Source organism: Anthonomus grandis, chromosome 6 (genome assembly GCF_022605725.1).
Source record: "Anthonomus grandis grandis chromosome 6, icAntGran1.3, whole genome shotgun sequence".
Classification (NCBI taxonomy): domain Eukaryota; kingdom Metazoa; phylum Arthropoda; class Insecta; order Coleoptera; family Curculionidae; genus Anthonomus; species Anthonomus grandis.
The window spans coordinates 7,416,014-7,437,105 of NC_065551.1; the positions used below are offsets into that span (position 1 = coordinate 7,416,014).

Consider the following 21,092-nt stretch of genomic DNA (forward strand, 5'->3'; position numbering starts at 1 on the left):
CATTCATGAAGTATTTCAGCTCCGACCTCTGGAGAAAAGTGATGTGTGGAAGCTAACAGGTGATTCGCAAACGCTGACTTTGTATCACGGACGTCTGTATTTTTAAATTTCTCAAACAACGCTACATGTTCTTTAACGCGTGTAGAAATTTTTCTTCCAGATTGGCCAATATATACAGCGTCACAATCCCCACATTTCAAAGAGTAAACCCCTGATTTCGAAAAGACATTTGCCTTGTCTATCACGCTCACTAACTGTTTTTTTAAATTATTCGCGGTTTTGAAAGCGATTTTGATATTAGAGGTCTTAAAAAATTTAGCTAAATTTAATGAAATTGAGCCGAAAAAGGACAAAGATCTAAAGGACTTTTTGTCGTCTTTCTCATGAAGAAGGTTGTAAGTCAACCTATATTTAATAATAATAATAATAATAATAATGACTTTTATTTTCCCATATAATACAAAGATATAAACTTATTGCTAAGGTCTATTACGGCGCAGTCTAGCTTATAGCTACTCTACTGAACCCTATACCTTAAGCTAAAACTAACTACATAACAATTTACATAGGTACTATAATTTATATAAAAAAAGCAAGTTATATGTAAATTCGTGAGTTTAGTATTTCATATCAATAAGTACTACACCCTAAACATTATTGCAATCAGATTAGCCACTATAAAACATCATAATATACTACATCAAATATTTAATGTAAGACCTAATTTTTCTTTTAAAAGATACTTCCGGCAAATGTTTCAAATTATTTGGAATCCTGTTGTAAAGCTTCGCTATATTATAAATAAAAGATCTCTCAAAGATAGACGTGGAGTGACGTGGTATGGTTATAGAGCCTTTGTCGCGAAGATCTAAGTTATGTATTTCAGTGCGAAACTTAATTTTTTTGTATAAATATTCTGGACATTTCCTTGCTATTATTTTATAAACTAAAACTATTGAGTGATAAATACGCCTCTCATCCATTCTAAGCCAGTTCAACTCTCTTAATTTAGCCGATACTCCCTGTTCCCTGCCCCGCAGACCCCCAATTAACCTTACGCAATGATTCTGTATTAGTTGGATACGGTATTTATCTCTTTCTAGCAAACATGGTCCATATACTACATCTGCAAAATTAAAATAAGAAAGCACTAAAGAGTCACAGAGCATCCTTTTCATTGCAGTTGTTAATAAGTGTCTTTGCTTAAATATAAGTTTTAAATTGATAAAGGCTTTCTTTATACACATATTAATGTGTTGAGTGAACCTTAAACTGCTATCTAAAATTAGGCCCAAATTCTTAGCAAAATCGGTGACAATAAGACTTTCGTCATTTAACGTTAATTTAATATTAGGTAATTGTGAATTTTGTGCCCTGTTTCTACCAAAAAGTAAGACTTGAGATTTAGAAGGATTGAGCTCTAAACAATGTTTCTGTGAGATTGATAGAAGCGTACTTAAATCTTCATTTAATTGATTTATGGTTTGTAGCAATTGGTGTAACTTACAGGATTTATACATTTGTGTATCATCTGCGTAAAAATGAAGAAGTGCAAATGTAATGTATTTGGCCATCTGTGAAGTATACAATGTAAACAGAAGAGGTCCCAAAATGGATCCCTGTGGAACACCAAATAAAAGCTGTTTTGCATTGGACAATTTACTATTCAATTTTACCCTTTGACTTCTACCTTGCAAATAACTAGCAATTAAGGTGCATGAATGTATATTAAAACCCAGATATTTTAAAATTGCCAAAAGAAGAGTGTGATTTATCCTGTCAAACGCTTTTGAATAGTCTAGAAGAATAAAGACAGTTAGTTCGTCATTTTCGATAGCTTGAATAATATCATCTGTGACCTTCAAAAGCGCCGTCGAGCAACTGTATCCTGGTCGAAATCCAGACTGTACTTCCGGTAGTAAATTATATTTTTGTACATATTCCCTTATCTGGATATTAAGAATTCTTTCTAAGACCTTAGAAAGAGTAGGAAGTATACTAACCGGGCGTAAGTCCTTCAATTCTACAGGATTATTTACTTTAGGAAGAGGTGTTACCAAAGAGCATTTCCATTTATCAGGAAAAGATGATCTTTCTATACTATAGTTTACTAAATGTGTTATTACAGGGAGAATTATAGGACAGCAAAGTAGCAACATATCAATACCAATATCATCATCTCCAATGGCTTTTGATTTAATTTGAAAAAGAGCATCTTTAACTTCTTGATCTGTAGCTAATCTGAAATGAAAAACATTGGCCTTTGATAATGTATTATTAAGGTAAAAATTTAACAAATCCGCATCAGGATTAACTTGTGGTATATTAACAAAATAGTTGTTAATATCCTCTGCAGACCAACGCTCCGGAATCGCACTATTTTTTGATGACCCATAAATATCTAAGTCACGCATCAATTTCCAATTTTCTCTAGATCCGTTAATTCTGATTTGATTTTCAAAATACCCCCTCTGTTCCCTCTTAAAAGTTGCACTTACATAATTTCTTAACTCTTTATAAGATTCCCAGTCATCACGCAACTTACTCCTCTTATACTTAGTTAGAGCTTTATTTCTAAGTGACATTAAATATTTTAAATTAGGTGTTATCCAAGGAATTTTTTTCTTAGTAATGCGTACAGTTCTTTTTGGAGCGTAAATATCAAAAAGTTCTATTAAACAGTTGGTAAATGCATCGATCTTAGCGTTTAAATTTGTCAAATAAAAAATTACATCAAATGGAATGGTCTCTAGTTGCCTAGTGAAATCCTCCTTGTTAAAATTTTTAAAATCTCTATAAGTATGAAAAAAAGCCTCCGGCTTTGCTACTTTTAAGATTAAGTCACATGTTAGAAAATAGTGATCTGAAAAGTTAGAATTTAAATCTATATTTACCGAACTAATAAATTCTTCATGCGAGCAAATAAATAAATCCAAAAGTGTTTCACCTGAGAGTCCTTGATGAGTAGGTTCATCCACCATTTGCTTTAAACTTAAAGACTCTAGAATGGATAAGAAGAGTTCAACAACATTAGATTGCAGATTAGACATATTTACATTAAAGTCGCCCATACACAAGAAAAGGTCACATTCTGTTAGTAAAGTGGAAACATTTACCTCAAATTCATCATAAAAATTATTAATATTACTATTGGGCGGCCTATAATAACATCCTACTATAAATATCTTGTTTTCAATTTTGATTTTTAACCATAATTGTTCTGCATAATTCCCAGTTAAACAATTAATTATTTGAAAATTAATAAAACTCTTTACATAAAACATTACCCCCCTCCTCGACCAGTAGAGCGATCTTGCCTAACTAAATTATAGCCTGGAATTCGAAGAAACTCATCCGTCGTGTAATTAGTTAACCAGGTTTCAGATAACCCTACTATATCTACATTATTATCTAATACATAAGATTTAAAATTAATAAACTTTGGCAACAAGGAACGAATATTAATTTGACCTATTTTTAGTTTGTCCGTCATATTCTTTAAATGATTTTATAATAGGTAAATTAAAAATAAATAAACAAAAAAGTATATACTCAAAATATGATAACAAGAAGTATTAAGCAGTAATTTCATCTAAGTCCATATCATTCCTAATTACTAAGTACCTTTCACCATCAGCTTTTCGAACTAAAATGTTGCCATTTCTGTGCCAAATATATTTATACGAGTCCTTTAAATGCTGCTTGGTCCTCTTAAGAAGTAGATAAGTTTCTTTTGTGAGCTCCCCTTCTATATAAATCGGTGTTGCTGAATCTCCCATACCTGAATTGCTTGCAGTGATTTTCCCCTTGGTGGCCCTGGATCGTAGGAGGCGCTGCTTTAAATTCTCAGATTTCAAGGTAATTATGGTTTTAACCCCATTTTTAACCGGTATGTGTTGCATCTTGTCCACATCACTTTCTTTGACGTCTGGACACACCCTATGTAGCAATTTTAATACACAAGTATCTTTATTTTCCACTTTAACAGAAGCTAGAAGTCCAGTAACACAAACATTATTTTTTATTTTAGCAGTCTCGTTCATATTTATGGCTGATTTCAGTTTTTGTACCTCCTTTTTTAATTCTTGGTTATCTCTTGCGATCTCAGAAACCATCTCCGACAGAACTTTGGTGCGTTTTAATTCATCCTCGTACTTCTCATTTAAAAAATCCATAGATTTTCTCATTTCTCTGACCTTACTCTGTAGCTCCTGAATTAAAACTTTTAATTCAGTATCACGCGATGTAAGAGTCTCAGACTGTGGAACAAAGAGGGACGAACTCCTTCTGTTTTGATCCATAAATGACGCGTCCTTGTCTCGAATTAAAGTAGTTGGCTGTGAAAAATGACTCGATGATCTACGAACACAAGTACTGCAGTTCCAGGGTGTCCTATCCTCCTGCATAATTCGTGCCTCAACCTCCGATACATTCCCACATATTAAGTGGTAAAGACCTTTACATATGCCACATTGCAATTTTATTTTCTTGCCTATTCCTTTCCCACAATGGCGGCAACTTCTTGGAAGCGTCATCTTTATTCAGTCGCGGGAAAATTAACAGACAACGGCAACCCCGCTTTGAGCTTGTGAGCAAGTACCACGTACTACTGCACGGAGCTTAATCGTTTAAGAGTCCGGTTGGCGGATTACGGCTTATAATAACGGCAATACAATACAATAAAAAAATAGTATTCAGGGACTATTTACCATCAAAATCCATAATACTCGATGCACTCGACAGCTCTCAACAGAAAAATGATGTTTTTTAGTACACTAAAGGCTTAATTTACAAAATTTCAACGAGAGCACTTTATAAACAAACTTATCGAATCTAGTACAACGTTGCCATGTCTTATTAAGAACTTAAAGTATAATTTGTTAATTAAGTAAAGTGGGAATCCATTATTAAAAGCAATATGTTTTATAATATTAAGCTCTTTAGCAAATGCTTCCTTTGACAGGGCGATGTTAAAAAGTCTGTAAAAGAAAGAATTGAAGGAGGCAAATTTGTATGGATAGGGAGAAATAGACGCATTTCATCTTCCAACTGAAATAAGTTTAATATTGTGTTAGAATGCCTTGGCTTAACAACAAATGTTTTTAACTTCTCCTCAGTGTTCCGGTAGTCCATAGGTTATAGTCTCTGGCTTGTAAGCTTGTTGTCGCGGGTTCGATTCCCAATAGGTGTAATATTATTTTACAATTTTTTATTTTTTGTTTTTTTGGTTCTAAATAACTGTATAGTCATCCTAACCTTAAATGTATGTTTATTTACTGTTTTGCCAACGTTAGTGGCTTTTTAAGGTTTTAGTCTTTTTATTGTCCCCTTTTTTTCTTTCAATACTAATTATTATTGTTTTAGGCCTGATGATGCTCTGAATAGAGCGAAACACGTGTAGCTTTAAGTAAATGTTGTGAGACCGTGACTTTCATTGTTTTTTATTGTTTTTCGTCTGTTGTATACGTCGGTCTCTTTGTGAAAAATGGATGAGATCTTATTAGATATCTATATTATAGAGAGTTAGATATAAGTTTTTAGATAATTAAGTGAATCAATGAGTTTTTCTAATTTGTTTGAGACACAGGTGTATAGATGGCTATGAGATAAGAGCCATCATTCAACATGAATACCGTTGTTCCGCTTGGAACTTGTGGCTAAATGTGCTCAACACAAGGCCATTAAAAAAAAAATCATCAAAAACCGAACAATGACTAAAATTACCATTCTAACGAAAACGGTCAAAATAAATTATTTCACTGATTTCTTTATTTATTTCACTATTTTTCCATTCTTTCTATATGCAAGGTGTCATAAATTCGCGGGTTACCATTGAGATTTCGGAAACCGTAAAAGATATAAGGTCGGTTATATTGGGATAAAACTGCATAATTTAATGCTTAATAAAATACCGTTTCAAAATTTAAAATAATCCTGAAAAAAAATAAAAATTAAAAACTTTTGTTATTTGGTGATGTTATCGTAGCAAAAATAAATTATACTTTTTTATAGCCATTTTTTTTCGTCTTTTGATGGTTTTCTAAAATTAGACGTCGTTTCCTCTTTTAGCAACTATTGGAAAGACCATCATGACCACCCCATATACACTCTTTTTGAAAAAAGGATAAGTGAGATGTTTGCATTTGATATATACTTTATAATGTTAAAACCATATCCAAAATGTCAGAACGTTCATATTTAAACCATAACTTATAATGCTCTATGGGTACTTAATTATATAGTTTTTTTTTACAGATTATAAACTCAGGGAAGATATACGTGAAGAATTGCTTCGACATCTTCAGGAAAAAAACCAAATAATCCCAATCTCAAAGTCGTTTTTCCTTTTAAAATCAAACGAGAAACGCGTAAGTTTTGCCTATGATTTATTGCAGGAGAACAGAATTCTGCCTCAGTTATCCATAGACAAAAAGAATAATAAGAAAAGTGAAGAGTTTAGGTAAGCGAACTTTAGTTTTTTCATATGCATTAGTACTTAGACTTATTTATCATATCTTACTTATGTGCAGTCCTTATTCGAAAAATATATATATTTTAGGCAAAAAGGTAATGAATGGTTTAAAAATAAAAATTCCAAAAAAGCGCTTGAGTGTTATACTAAGAGCGTGGCTTTCGCTAAATCAGGTAGCCAAAACTTAGCACTCGCATATGCAAACAGATCAGCTGTTTTATTCGAAAATGGACTTTATCAAGAATGTCTTATCGTAAGTATTTTTTAATAATGTTATTTTTAAATTGATCTGTTATAGTAATTATTATACTTGACTAGACATAGATGGTACGGTCTTCTCAGAGAGGAGAAATGTTGCGGACCCTTGTGACTTTGAAAGTGCTCAGTTTTACTTGCATTTACAATGACAGTAAATATAATCAGAACAACGGAACAATAGTATTTATTAAAACCTTATTACTAAAAACTTCCCAAGTAATATATAAAAAAAAATTTTAAATTTATTGTCGCTTTACTTGAGAAATTTAACACCAAAGTTCAACTTGTTGCAATTTACCGGCCACCTTCTATGGACCAATCATTGACACAAACTCTCAAAAAAATTTCTAACATGAATTACGATTATTCATGGTTTCTAGGGGACGTTAATATTGATCTACTTGAAGATTCAATTCATCAATCAGATTAATTATCTTGGATAATAAAATATAATGGATTATCCAAGTTATTTCTATTTGATTTTAATAAATGTACAACATTTTACATCTTGTCAGGATTTATTATAACAGTAAATTTTAAACAGTGGCAAAATGGTAAATTTACTGACATTAACTTGTCGTGTATGTTTTGAACGTGTAAGAAGACAGAATGATAGATGGAGTGCTTACGTCAGGATTCGAGATCATTGATATGAGATGATACGATACTTACCTTAAAAGTAAAAGGTACCCTGTAAGCAAATATTTTACCCTAGTTATTGTGAATGTTCAATAAAAGTAGAATAGGTTTACACAAGGCCATTTCAGATTTATAGCACCTGTACACAATGCCATAAAACTATCAATAACACAAATCCTTCAAATTATAGACATCAGTAGACCTCGTTAAAGAGTTGTTCTCCAGTCCAGGTAGAACAATACCTGATGTGCAGCATTAGAAATTATGTTAATGTGGACACTGCTGCGCGACTGTTTTCGAGTCAAATTATTGTCGAACTGACTTCTAAAAAGGATCATATTAGAAATATCCCTTACAAGAATTCTAATAAATATCTGTCATCGCCTATGCCAAAGTTTACTGAATAAAATAGAAGTTGCTTCACTCGGCTCCACGCGCCGAATTACCTATTCACTGCTCCTCACTTCATTTGCCGGGCGACGCTCCTACAATCGAATCTGTTGGGTTACACAGTGAGTAGAGTTTAAATCGTTTTGATGTGCGAGCGTTTTATTACTAGTTGTACCGGGTGGACTCAGTGGACTGGCAAATTATTATAATCTATTATATTAAAATGTCGACTTATTGTTCGGTAGACAGTTGTTTTACAAAGCGTGGAAGTGGTTTATGTTTTTTAGATGTCCGAAAAATGAAAATATATATATAAAATATATATTTATATATATAATAAAATAACAAATAAGAAATAAGGGTAACCAATTACATGCCAGGTTATAGTACCTCTCTGTATTGAGAGGGTGTGTTGAGAGGGTGTGTTGTGACCAAAATAACGTGCGCAGTTTCGTTTTCACATAAAATAAAATATGAAAGTTGGATTTTGGTCAACTTCTTATTTTATTCTTATATTATTTTGCTATATAAATGCGTTATGGAACTTTTGTACATTTAACTCTTATTTTATTTTTATTTTATTTCTTATTTTACTTTATTTGTCTGTATAAATCCAGCTTAAGATACTACCTTACTCACATTTTAAAATGGCAAAATATATTTTCCTCTCAATCTTTTGTCCTTCTTTTACAATATTGCACTTTTGCCAGAGCTATTTATCCGCTTTTTAAGTATTAAAAAATGTAATAACTTTTAAAGGTTATTGGAGTCGGAAACATAACTGAGCTTATAATGAAAAAAAACTAATCGAAAATTAATAAAATTCATAGAAAAATCGACTTAATTTAGAAGCAAAAATATTAATAAAAGCAGCAGTCAAAACAAAAATATCTTGGAGCATTAAAAAATTTCGTCACTTCGGCAGCGTTGCGCTACAGTATTACGCACGTTTTACTATTTTTCGAGTTCTGTCAAAAATTATGAATGAATGAATCCCGAGCGATGTTGCCAAGGACTTAAAACAAATAAACGCTTTACGCTTTAAATTATTGAGTCTAAGGGCGTATTTTGTGTTTAGAGTGTGTTTTATAATTTTTTTGTTGTTTTCGTACTTTTTTGGAGAAAATTAATGCCAAAATAAACGATCATGGAGCACGATTCTTGTGTAGTAAAGAGAGTAGAGCATTAAGATCCAAATTTAACGTTTCATCGGTAAGTTTATTTGTTTACGTTTAAACAGCAAAAGACTTTTGTATGTTTACCACCAGCGTCGTCACATGAAAAATATTAAGGTTAATTGATTATGTAATGACATTTTTCGCCTCTATTTAAAATTGCACGAGAGCGACGAAAACAACACGTATAGATATAAAAAATTATTTGTATAGTACATAATCCTAACCCGATTTTTAAAGGAGGGAAAATGAACATTACAAATTTGTCTATTATTATAATATTATTTGCACTAGTGCATAAGCTCTACCCCACTGGCAACAAACCAAACAAACAAAAATTAATTGAAAATATGCATTGTTGCCAAGGGGTACTAACAACACTTTCTCCATCCTTTTCTCTCTCACTACTAATTTTAAAACAATAAAATTGCACGTTTTTGGGCTGGGTATGAATAAAACATTACGTTTATTACTTATAATGTCTTTGGTAATGCTATTATTAGTCTGACAAAATAACAAAAACGTCAAAAAGTGTAGTAATCAATCATTTAAAATTCAAACAGGTCATTACTTAGTAGTTATGTCTATCTTTAGTTGTTACGTTTAGTAACAGCAATATATGCATTTTTTCACACAAACTTTTAACTTTGATTTAAAAATAAATCATAATGAAACCAGTCGTACCAAAACAACCTTTAATAAGATACCTAAGTATCTAATTATTAACAAAAAAAATTTAACCATTTAGTTCTTGAATTACGTAAACTTTGATAATGTAAAATTTATTTAGTTTGGTGGCTATAAAAACAAATAATTTATAGTATTATCAATTAACATATTTTTCCCAGGTAGGTACATTAAATAATAATTTTATGCACGATAATAAAGTTATTATAAAATCGTGCTCCGTCTTCCCCTACAGTTCGAATTAGACGAAACTCGTAAAATAATAGGTATTTTTTACCATAATTCCCCTTTACATTTTTTGCTAGTTCCCCGTCGGCGAGTAGCTCGGCGGCCTGCCTTTGCGATCGAAATATAAAAGGTTTTTCGCCGAGTGAAGCAACTTGTATTTTATTCAGTAAACTTTGCCTATGCGTTTGAGATTTTCCAGAGACCAACATCCCCACACACATTATAACATTCTCCGAAGAGACATTTTTACACTCATAAGTGCTACTCCATGAGTCCCATTGGTTACCGAAAACTGTTTTGACACATTGATCTCTAAAATCTCTAGTCATATTCTGGCATGTACAGAAGTTAAAAGAGTAAAGTATCAAAGACGAAAAGATTGGATGACAGCTTGGAATCAATTATGAAACGAGACTTATACTTTACCAAGATTTGCTTAAAGACAAAACAAACCAATAATAAAACGAAAAATAATGACTACAATAAGATAATACAACTTAATAATGGAAATTCTAAAGGACTATGGCAAGTAACAAAGAAAATTTGCAAATAAAAAAAGCAAACTAAAAATATTTACGAATGCGATTGTTGATAGATCAAATAACAAGCTTCATAAACAGCCAGACATAGTTAATGCTTTTAATAAGTTTTTTGTTACCATGGGAAACACCTTAGCAAATAACATACATACCAATAATTTTAAAAAAATTCCAAAAACAGAAATACCCCAATCAGTATTCTCATATCCTGTCCATAGAAGTGAAATTGAATCGTGTATTAAATAATTAAAAAACAATAAATCGCCTGAAAAGGATAATATCAAAAGCGAATTGATAGAGAAAATTTCACCTTCCGTCGTCAAGCCTTTAAGATTTATATCTCATAAAATTTTGAAAACATGAGATATCCCTGCTAGACTTAAAGTTTGCGTGGTAAAACCCATATTTAAGACAGGAGAGAAAAATAAAATGATAAACTGCAGAACTATTAGCCTGATTTTGAATTTTACAAAAATATTTGAGACAATAGTTAAAAATCGAATTTTATCGTTTCTCATGAACGAATCAAAAACATGATATTTTATCAAACAAGCAATATGGGTTTGCAGAAGGTTTAAATATGAAGGATGCTATATCGACGTTAACCACAACGGAAGAAGGTATATAAAAATCTCGACACACTCAACCATCAACTTTTATTGCAAAAGTTACGTAATATTGGAATACGGGGTACAGCACAAATCCCCTATTTAAAAATTATTTAGCAGGGAGAGAACAATACGTATAAATAAATAAAACTTTTAGTGGTATGAAAGAAATTACTTGTGGTATACGTCAAGGGACCGTATTGAGGCCCTTATTGTTTTCTCTACATGTCAGTGACCTGTTAAAATTAGTCTTAAAGGAATCAATGATTAATTTTGCTGATGATACCGTTGTTCTCCATGAAGCAAATTGTTATGGCGCTTAAAATCAAAGGTACAGAGAGATATTAAAAATATATTTAGCTGGTTCACCATTAATTTACTGCCAGTGAACTATGATAAAACTAAATATATGCCCTTTTCATCCTATACTCAACATTTGCCAGACTATAGTATAATGATAAAAACATAAATATATTTTCCACAGACCGTTTCAAATATCTAGGAATAACTTTAGATAAAAACTTAAGGCGGAACTATCATATTGAATACTTGGTACAAAAGATAAGAGTATAACATTTAAAATTAAAAAACTTAAAAGTACTAAGCATTTCGGCATTGAAAGGTATTTATTTGGGTCTTGTCCAGTCTCTTATGGAAATATCGATTGTGGTGGTTGTTCCAAAACAGTGAGTGCTGCATAAATTTGAAATTATTCAAAAGAGAAATCTAAAAATAATTTTTGGCAAACCATTTCAATGTTCTACGTTACTATTATACAGAGAATCGTATATCTGTGATTCTCGTTAACTTTATGCTAAAAAAATGCTTTTATGGATTTTCAAAAATAAGAATACATACGAGATAATCGAACATGCACAACATACAAAAGCTAGACATAACTTAATCCCGACAGATCAAGCATATGAAGCTATAGGACGGAAACATTATAGATATAGCGGACCCACACTTTTTAATATTCTGCCAAGACGGATCAGAAAAAGTAAGAGCTTAAATATCGCTCAAAAAACAATATCGCTTTCAAAAAAGCTCTTAATAAATGGGTTTTAGAGAACAGGGAGACAATTCATCTAGAAATAGACTAATTTATCCAAAAAAACTAAAAAAAAGAAATTTTAATTTACTTTATAGAGTTTTTTTTGTCTTTTAATAGGTTTTGGACTAGATTTTAAGCTTTCAAATTTGAAATGTGGGATCTACAATTTTTTTTATGTACAATTTGTAAAACTTTTTTCTTATATTGGTACTTTTGATCTGTTGTTGAATGTTGAATTTACTTTAAAACTGGCTTAAATTTTAAATTACAACTAGTTTTCGAGTTGTGTTTTTTGTATAATATGAGTAAGTTTTCAAACTATGCGTCTAACTTAGTAGGTATATACAGGGTGTTTCATAATTATTGGGACAAACTTAATGTACTTGTAGAGGGCTTCAAGATAAGCAAGTTTGCGCAATAAATCCATCTACGAAAATCATTAGATTTTGAGATAGAGGGTGATACAATTTTAAGAAAAAAGCTTTTATTTTTCACGATAAATTTGACATCTCTGTACATATTTTTCTGAAAATTAGTAGGTAGTTTCTATGCATCTAGTTCTATTTCGTAATAGATAGTTTAATTTTTTAATTTGCCAGTGGGCTAGAACCTAGTGAACTCTTTAAAAAAATGGTATACCACTGTTTTTTCTTCAAATAAGAAATATCGTGTAAATCATCAGTTAATTTAGAGTAAATTTTGTCTCCTGACTTTGTTTTTTCTGACGTACCATTTTCGCATAAAAACATTACATCCATTATTCGAAATTTGTTTCTCGCTAAAATTTAAATTTTTAGTTTCATCCTTTTGATAATATTTTCGGTATTTATTATAAGGAAAAAAAAGTACTTGCTTTTAATGTAGAATTCGGTACTAGAAAGTGAAATTTTGCCATTGTTAATGTTAAATATAAGATTTGTTCTTCAAATTTCATCACGCTGTATCTCAAAATCTAATCATTTTCGGATAGAAGTTCATAGCGCAAATTTGCTTATTTTGACGACCTCTACAACCCCTCCAAGTTTCTCCCACTAATTATGAACCACCCTGTATATCTAATAATAAGTTAAATAGTGGTAGGATATTATTATCGTCCTTTTTTATCCTACATTATGATGTCTTATTTTTCTTGAGCAAAACGGGTAAAACCGGAACTTTATTCAAGATGACTGACCGAACAGTCAGGGCATCTTTTATAAGTGTTGTTCAGGAGGGAATGCATATGTATGCGTATTGAAGTAAGTAAAACCAAATAAGATTAGGTATGATTTAGTGTAATTTATTATGTAATATATATTATTATTATTATTATTATTATTATTATTAATATGTCGTATTTGAGAATTTAGTTTATTTCGTAACTTTTAAGTTTCGTATTCACCTACGAGAAACAATTGTTTAAATATAATCATAATTTCACTCTTTTTGTAACTTGTTCATTTAATTAGCGTAACACTCCAAAAAATAAATTGTATACCTATCGGTCCAAGATTTAACCCGATATCGCCACTCGATAAAAACTTTTAAAAAATCTTTTAAAACAGAATAAATTCAAAACATTTTACCCTTATTTAAAGAACAGTTTAAACAGAAATTAATATTAATTTTTGTCTTAAAATAGTTGAGCTCCAGGAAAGTACCTTTTGAGTCGGACTCAGACAAGTTGTGTACTTGGGTGATTCTATTATTCACGGAATTTTATAAAGATTCGCTAATTAATCCCTAAACAAAAGGTATTAAAATTATTTTTGAAACTAAATATATTTATCTTATTATCTTTTCTCTGGGCATTGAAAATTATCTGAGTTTAAAAAATATTTCTAGTAGAAACCTATAAACAAATAGTTAAAATTATCACTTACCTGTGGGGCGACTGTCTGTAAATCTAGACGTACGTACATTGATATAAAATGATTAAAACTATATTACAGCTAATATATTTACTATTATATAAATAATCTGTACTTTGACTATCATTGTATGGTACTATGACCGTACATAATTTTTTATATCTAAATTTATTATACTGTAAACGAAGGCGACACAAAATATGTATCACTTCCCTGTCACCCTAAACTAGATAAAATTTTCACCGAAATAAAATATTTAACGGCGTTACCGTAATTTAAAATGCAAGTATGAACTAGGCCTAATCTATTATTGAAGTTCTTTTGTTCACATCGTGCAACTGTCAGTGTGTGAAAACATCTTGGTGAATGCAGACGTATTGATACCAAACAAATTCTCATTTATCTGTCGCCGATTAAAATAGGGTAAGTTTTATTTTATTACCGGCTTAATGATATTAATTCCTTAAGCTGTATTGCATGCGCTTGTTAATCATAAGAGTTATCGATAAAGTTTACATGTATGTGGTGTATTTTAAAAATAACTGGTAAATATCACTTCCCTCCCGTTTTAGAGACAGGGAAGTGATAAAAATATAGAATATCTATAATAATTAATGTAAAAATTATAGAAAATATATTCCTAGTATTTATACTTTTATGTATTTATACTACATTTGGATATATTTGCCACTTAACTTTTTTTAAAAGTATTTATTGGTAATAATAATATTCTCTTGCAGAATTAAAAATGCCAAGAATCAAACAGAAAACCTTAACTAGGGAAGAAATATTAGAAAGAAAAAGACAAAATGAACGAAAGCGCTATGCTAGAATTAAAAATGATCCAGAAAAACTAGCTGCTTATAAAGAAAAAGATAGACAAAAGTATTTAAAAGAAAAAGCTACTGGGGTACGAAAAACCATCTCTGAAATGACTGAGCGTGAAAAGCGGCAATGCAGAAAGTCGTGGCGGGCAAGATCTAGTAAATATTACAAGAACAAAAGTGCACTTAAAAAAGAGGCTGGGAATTCATCAGAGCAAATACACCCGTAAGCTTATGTGATGAAGCATTGATTTGTAATTCACCAATCTTACAAATTAATACGGGCCAAGATCAAGCGGTTAAGGACTCGCCTAGATTAAATGCGGCTAGACAAAGATCCATTATCCAAAGAAGAAAACGCAGTAAAGAAAGTAAAGAAAAAGATGAGAAAATTCTAAGACTTAAACCTGTTCGTAAGTATCAAAAAAGAGTTAGCAAATTTCTCAAACAAAAAGAAAAGCTTAAAACAAAGTTATCTCCCACATCACAAATGTACAGAATGGCGGACAACCCTTCCACCCGAGACGAAGCTGTTAAAAAGGCGTTATTTGGAGATATTCTTGAACAACAAATTTCAGTTAACCTCAGCAACCTTAAGACTACACAAGAAAAGAAGACCATCAATAAATTGCTTTTAGGCTCTGTGGTAAAGAAAAGAAAAATTTGGAAAACAAACCAAAGAATTATAACCTATAAAAAAATATGGAATGCGGACCAAGAAAAAACAAAAATTAAAAATACAACTCAACGACGGCTTCCTTATGAAGTTAGTTCATACATTCTTAGAAGATGATAAATACAGCAGATTAAGTGCAGGGAAAAAGGAATATATCAAGAGAAATAAGGTTAGGAAACAAAAGAGATATAGACTTGATACTCTTCGAAATTTGCACAATTAATTTTTAAAAACTGGTAAGGCAAAAATCAGTTATTCAATGTTTGCCAGGCTAACACCCTTTTGGATAGTTGCTCCAAAAGTTGCAGATAGGGATACATATATATGTACGATGCACAGCAACATACAGTAACTTGTGACAGCGTTAAATAAAGTCAAAGTTCTTAAGGTGCCAACTTATCAAAATTTGCTGATTACACTCTGCTGTGACCGTTATATTGAACGATGTCTGGAACGATCATGTGAAAACTGCAACTTGATATCTCTCCCTTTCTGTGAACCAATTGATGAATCAGTTCTTGTAAAATATTAAGAATGGAATACAACTCGTGAAAATATAATTGATCCGAAAACCAAGAAAAACCGTCCAGTTATTAAAACAAAAAAATCAACTTATGAAGCTTTTCTTGGGGAATTAGTTACAAAATTTAAAAACAGCCTGGATAAAAGATTTATTCATGAAAGAAATATTGTGCATCAATACCAATTTTTAAAAAAAACTGAAAAACGCTAACTAAAAAAGATGCGGTCATTCATATGGACTTTGCTGAAAACTATTGAACAAAATACAGTGAAGAGGTGCAGTCTTTTCATTTTGGAGGGTCCCGTCTACAAATCTCACTTCATGATGTCGTGGTGTACTTAAAAAGTTCAACAAGGTCTTATTGCACAGTGTCCAGTAATCTATCCCATAACGTTCCTGCTATATGGGCTCACCTAAAACCAATATTGGCTGGATTACCAGCAGAAACTGAAAACGACCACTTTGTCAGTGATGGTCCGGTAACCCAATACCGTTATAAGCTCATGTTTTACGTATTGGCCTGCAGGTTACCAGATTTAAGTGCAAATTTTTTTACCAACTGGACTTGGAACTACCACGAAGCTGGCCATGGCAAGGGTGCGCCCGTTGGAGTGGGTGCTACATGTAAACGGACAGCAGATCAAGTTGTGGCATTAGGAGGTGATATAACTAATTTATCCCAGTTTTGTAATGCAATTCAAGATCGTTGCTTAAACATTACCCTGTTTTTAATTACTAATCAAGACATTGAAGAAATGGAATGCCTTATTTCCAAAGACCAGCCAAATTTTCTCAAAAATCTTATTCCATTTAAGGGTACGTTGCAAATTCATCAAGTACAAGGATGTGCATTTATGATGCAGAAACTTATAATGAAATCTCTCAGCTGCTTTTGTAAAAATACATGTAATCATTTCCGATTGGGGGCGATAAAGTATTCCTCAGCAGAAAAAGTAAACGTAAATGATGTTGTTGGTGAATCCGACTCATCTAACAATGATGTCACTTTAAATAATACAACTGATTTGACCTTTAACATAGATGATCCTGACGGCTTACTTAATATTTCCATTATTGATATAGACCCCAAAGAACTTTTTCCAGAAGACGTAAAAAAATTTAAAAATCAAAAATGCAAAAAAAATCCGGAATTTCATCAAAATAAAAAGGAGCAAGAAGATGAGTCTAAAAATAACCAAACAAAAGAAAAAGAAAATCAAAAGAAAAATTCAAAAGTAAGACCCAAAAAAAGTAAAATAAAGAAAAATTAAAAAGTAGAAAAAGAGTCTGATAAAAATTGTTCATGTGTTATTTGTGGTGCTTTGTATCAATATGACACCACTGGCCAAGATTGGGTCAAATGCCTAAAATGTACTCAATGGGCACAAATAAACTGTATAAAACTAGATCCTAACTTATTTATCTGTTCAAAATGTAATTTTGACCAATTTTTTTTTTTTAAGATATAATTTTTTTCTTTGAAATGTTCTATTTTTGTATTATAATGCGTAAAAAGCATTTATTTTTTAAACTTTAAAATAGGAACCAATTTCTTTTTTAGTTTTTAATTTAAAATTTTGTTAAATAGAGAGAAATAAATAATTTCCAAGCACTTTAAGAAATATGTTTTTTTATTCTAATTAATTATAGGTATACCTAATAAATAAAAATAATAATATTTTGTTAAGTAAAAAATAAAAAATAAACTTTATTTGTATCTGGCCGCTTACAAGATAGGGTATTTATGCTGTTTTGTTGATCTTTACATACTATTCATACAAAATATATAAAAAAATATGTTTTCACCAAATATTTGCGTTTAATTCCTATCATTGGTAGAATCACCCACTTATAAACAAACTTAACTCTTAAGTACCCCCACTTGTTTTTCGAACAGTAATACTGATAGGGAGTCTCGTAGACTCCTGTCAATATATATATAAATAAAAACTATAACAAAAGCCTGAATGTCATATTTATACATTATTACATCAAATACGTTTACCACACGTTTATTGAAAATACATATTTGTATATTATTTACGAAAAACTAACAAAAAAAGTTAAGATATAAAATTTTCAATTTCCAAAACATAATACAACTTAAGGGTCCTTATTCATAGAATATGTCCATTAAACCGTATCGTAAACCGTCGAGTAAACTGTTTTGAAAACATTGATAACATGAAACTAAAGTAAAGCTAAAAATAATAAAAAAAAATCTAAAGTTGAAGGACAAAAAAATGTGCAAATGAAACAGTAACGCTAATGTTTTAGACGTCTTCTGGACCATGACAACAGTGTATGCAACATTTACGTGAACACTGAAGGCATATGGGATTTTTGCATGTTATACAGGTGTATGCAGTCTTTCTTCTCAATCGGAAAGGACACATATAGCAGTATTTCCTGGTTTGTAGACGTTCTTCCTGAGCTGGAGGCTCCGGCATACTCAAAATTCGACGAATTAGACCTTTTATATCTCTGTTAACATATGAATTTTCTAATCGATCTCTCATATGATTCTGAATCAACTGAGATGCTAAGGTTTTAATGAAAGTGAAACGGGACATATCATTATTAAGAAAGGAAGCATACATTATAAAAAAGTTTACATTGCAAATATCGACAATTTTATAAAAAATTGCCAATGGCCATCGTCGAGTTCGGCGACTACACGTATATTTAGCACATTTCTCATCCATGGCATCAACTCCTTTCGTACAGTTATAAAAGGCATTTATTTCAGTCTTTCCTGTTGCTTTATCAGTTGCTTCACAATGGTGCATAGTTGATAAAATTATAACTGCTTTATTTTTTTTAGGAGTATGTAAAACGATAGTCATATTTTTTGTAAATCCGTAAAGCCTATCACCTTACTTGCAATCTTTTCTAGGAAGAAGTTCAGGAGGAATCTCCTTTTTATTTTTTCTAAGGGTCCCCACAAATGTCAATTTATTTGCAAATAGGTGTTCGGCAAGTTCTACAGACGAAAACCAGTTGTCAGCAGTTATATTCCTATTGGAATTGTACACACATTTGGCGAGCCTTATGACTGACTGAGTTGGTTTACAAAGTTTTTTCACTTCATTCGTCAATCCACGACCGTCACTATATTTGCTTGCATAAATATAGGCGTTGTATAAATATTGGGTTCTTGCATCTGTTAGTGCCATTATTTTTATGCCATACTTTTCTGATCTTGAATCTACATCTGCCTCGAAATCCCACCAACATTTTATCTATGCAAGCATTCGCACCTATCGTATAGGAGTTTCTGGCATTTTCAATGAATAAGTCAAATAATTCACTTATAGCAGCTACTGGATTTTCCTTCTTTCGTTCTTCCCTGTCATCTGAATCGTCGAATCGTAAAGCTGTTAATAGTATGAGAAAACGCTCTTTAGACATTACTGCTCGAAAGACATCCCTGCCTGTACCATCAGTCAGCAAAAATACTGCTAACGTCTTCATCGCTGGATTTGAAAATCGCAGTATATAACAATAAACCCAAAAGCCCCTCTAATTCCCTTATACCAATGTCTACAAGCTCTGGTTTATTTTGCCGTTTATATTTTGTTCGCATGGAAACTAATTTTTTGTTTGTCCACTTTAAAATCAGTTCAAACATCTGGGCAGGAAACAATTGACTGAAAAATGCCTTTGGATTAGTGTTATCACCTACAACAACACGTACCGCTGGTAAACGTACAATATTATGCGCTAAAGTACGTACATTTCTTGTGGGTTCATTTGTACTCCATTTGAATCTATTTTTCCCATAGAAGTATTTTTTTCTTTTTTCTCCATTTTTGTTACATAAATGGTAACTGTCTAGTTTTTTATCACTACTATTTTTACTATCACTATCACTGCTCGAAACATCCATCTTTTGAGTTTCATTATGGTCACAAAATATTTATTCTGAGTCCTCATCGTCCTCATCGGATTCAGATATATGGTCCATAGACTCTAATTTTTGTATAGAATCACTAAAGAATTGTTTATTATACATTAACTAGAGTCTAGACCATTGTCCCAGAAGATTCGTTAACCTTCCACGTGTCTCCCGAGATGTCGCACGTTGCGCCACCGAGATGATTTCCAAATGACGGAGAACAGCTGGTATATTGGCGGCAGATCGGTAGAAATTTAAAATAATTATTTAGAATATTAATTCTACAATATAATATACTATAAGTAAGAACGATTACCGACCTTACAAAATATTTTAAATTTCTTATCAATCAATCAATAGACCCATTCAGTTCCCGTAGAACCAACCACCCCATCATATCGTATCTAAAATTTAGTTTGTTACTCTTCAATGTCACCCGTTAGCTTATTTTTGTTTAATACAGTTTTTTGTCAACCTGTTTATGTTGACTTTCATTAATCTCGTAGATTCAATAGTAGAGCTCGAGATATTTTACATGGACTCTAGTTAACGTTAATCATTTAAATTTTGTGAATGTAAATTCGTCCAAGATCTGTTCTGGAATAATATAGCTAGTGTATCAATATTTGTGTAAAGAGTCATTTTCTATATTTCTACCACCGAATTTTTCAGCTTAAATACAATAAAGAATGGACATTTTAATAAAAAATAAGCGAATTAAGATATATGGGCATTTCTAATAAAAAAGCAACTGTTCTTTTAATAATAATTAAGCCATAAAAAATATCCTATCCTATATGTTCTCTATCTAAATGTTCTATTTTTACTATAATTAGTCAGTTATTTCAACCTCCAATTAAACAATCGTTTACTTTAATCTTTGGTAACGCCCTATTCATTTAAACTCTTATTTACTACAATTAAAATTTTATAAAAGCATATGGCCATCCTATATTTATTCTCATAATGATTTCTAGGACATCAATTTAACATTAAAAAATGACTATCCGGAGAGGTTAATGTCCAAACTTTTAGCAAGACAAGCAAAAGCAACTGAATTATTGCCAAGTCAGAAAAAAGTTGAATTTTTAACTCCCGTTCCAAGTATACCAAAGAAGAGGCAAAATACGTTAATTCAGAGTGCTATGGACAGCATTCAGATAGAAGATTCCAAAGAGTTGGGTCGCCATATCATAGCTTCGAAGGATATTGAACCTGGCGAAATTATAGCTGTAGAGGATCCTTTTTGTCAGACCTTGATAGGTATAACC

The 21,092-nt window shown here is 31.4% G+C and overlaps 3 protein-coding genes across 5 annotated transcripts in view; 1 reads left to right on the forward strand and 2 right to left on the reverse strand.

Annotated features, from left to right (window-relative positions):
• Positions 1 to 4,835, reverse strand: part of LOC126737768 (protein OSCP1) — a 41,279-nt gene extending 36,444 nt beyond the window's left edge. The window contains exon 1 of the mRNA XM_050442816.1: positions 4,710 to 4,835. Coding sequence (XP_050298773.1) covers positions 4,710 to 4,722 — 13 coding nt within the window. The 5' untranslated portion in view covers positions 4,723 to 4,835. The remainder of the gene's footprint in view (positions 1 to 4,709) is intronic.
• Positions 1 to 21,092, forward strand: part of LOC126737752 (SET and MYND domain-containing protein 4) — a 58,041-nt gene that overhangs the window by 35,458 nt on the left and 1,491 nt on the right. For all 3 annotated transcript variants that reach the window (XM_050442775.1, XM_050442776.1, XM_050442774.1), the window contains exons 2-4: positions 6,256 to 6,460; positions 6,560 to 6,725; positions 20,799 to 21,084. In XM_050442775.1, coding sequence (XP_050298732.1) covers positions 6,256 to 6,460; positions 6,560 to 6,725; positions 20,799 to 21,084 — 657 coding nt within the window. The remainder of the gene's footprint in view (positions 1 to 6,255; positions 6,461 to 6,559; positions 6,726 to 20,798; positions 21,085 to 21,092) is intronic.
• LOC126737769 (uncharacterized) lies at positions 425 to 4,535 on the reverse strand. Its single transcript, XM_050442818.1, has 2 exons — positions 2,895 to 4,535; positions 425 to 1,126 (listed from the first exon to the last, which is right to left on the reverse strand). Exon 1 carries the CDS (start codon positions 4,533 to 4,535, stop codon positions 3,576 to 3,578), a length of 960 nt encoding a protein of 319 aa, XP_050298775.1. The 3' UTR covers positions 425 to 1,126; positions 2,895 to 3,575.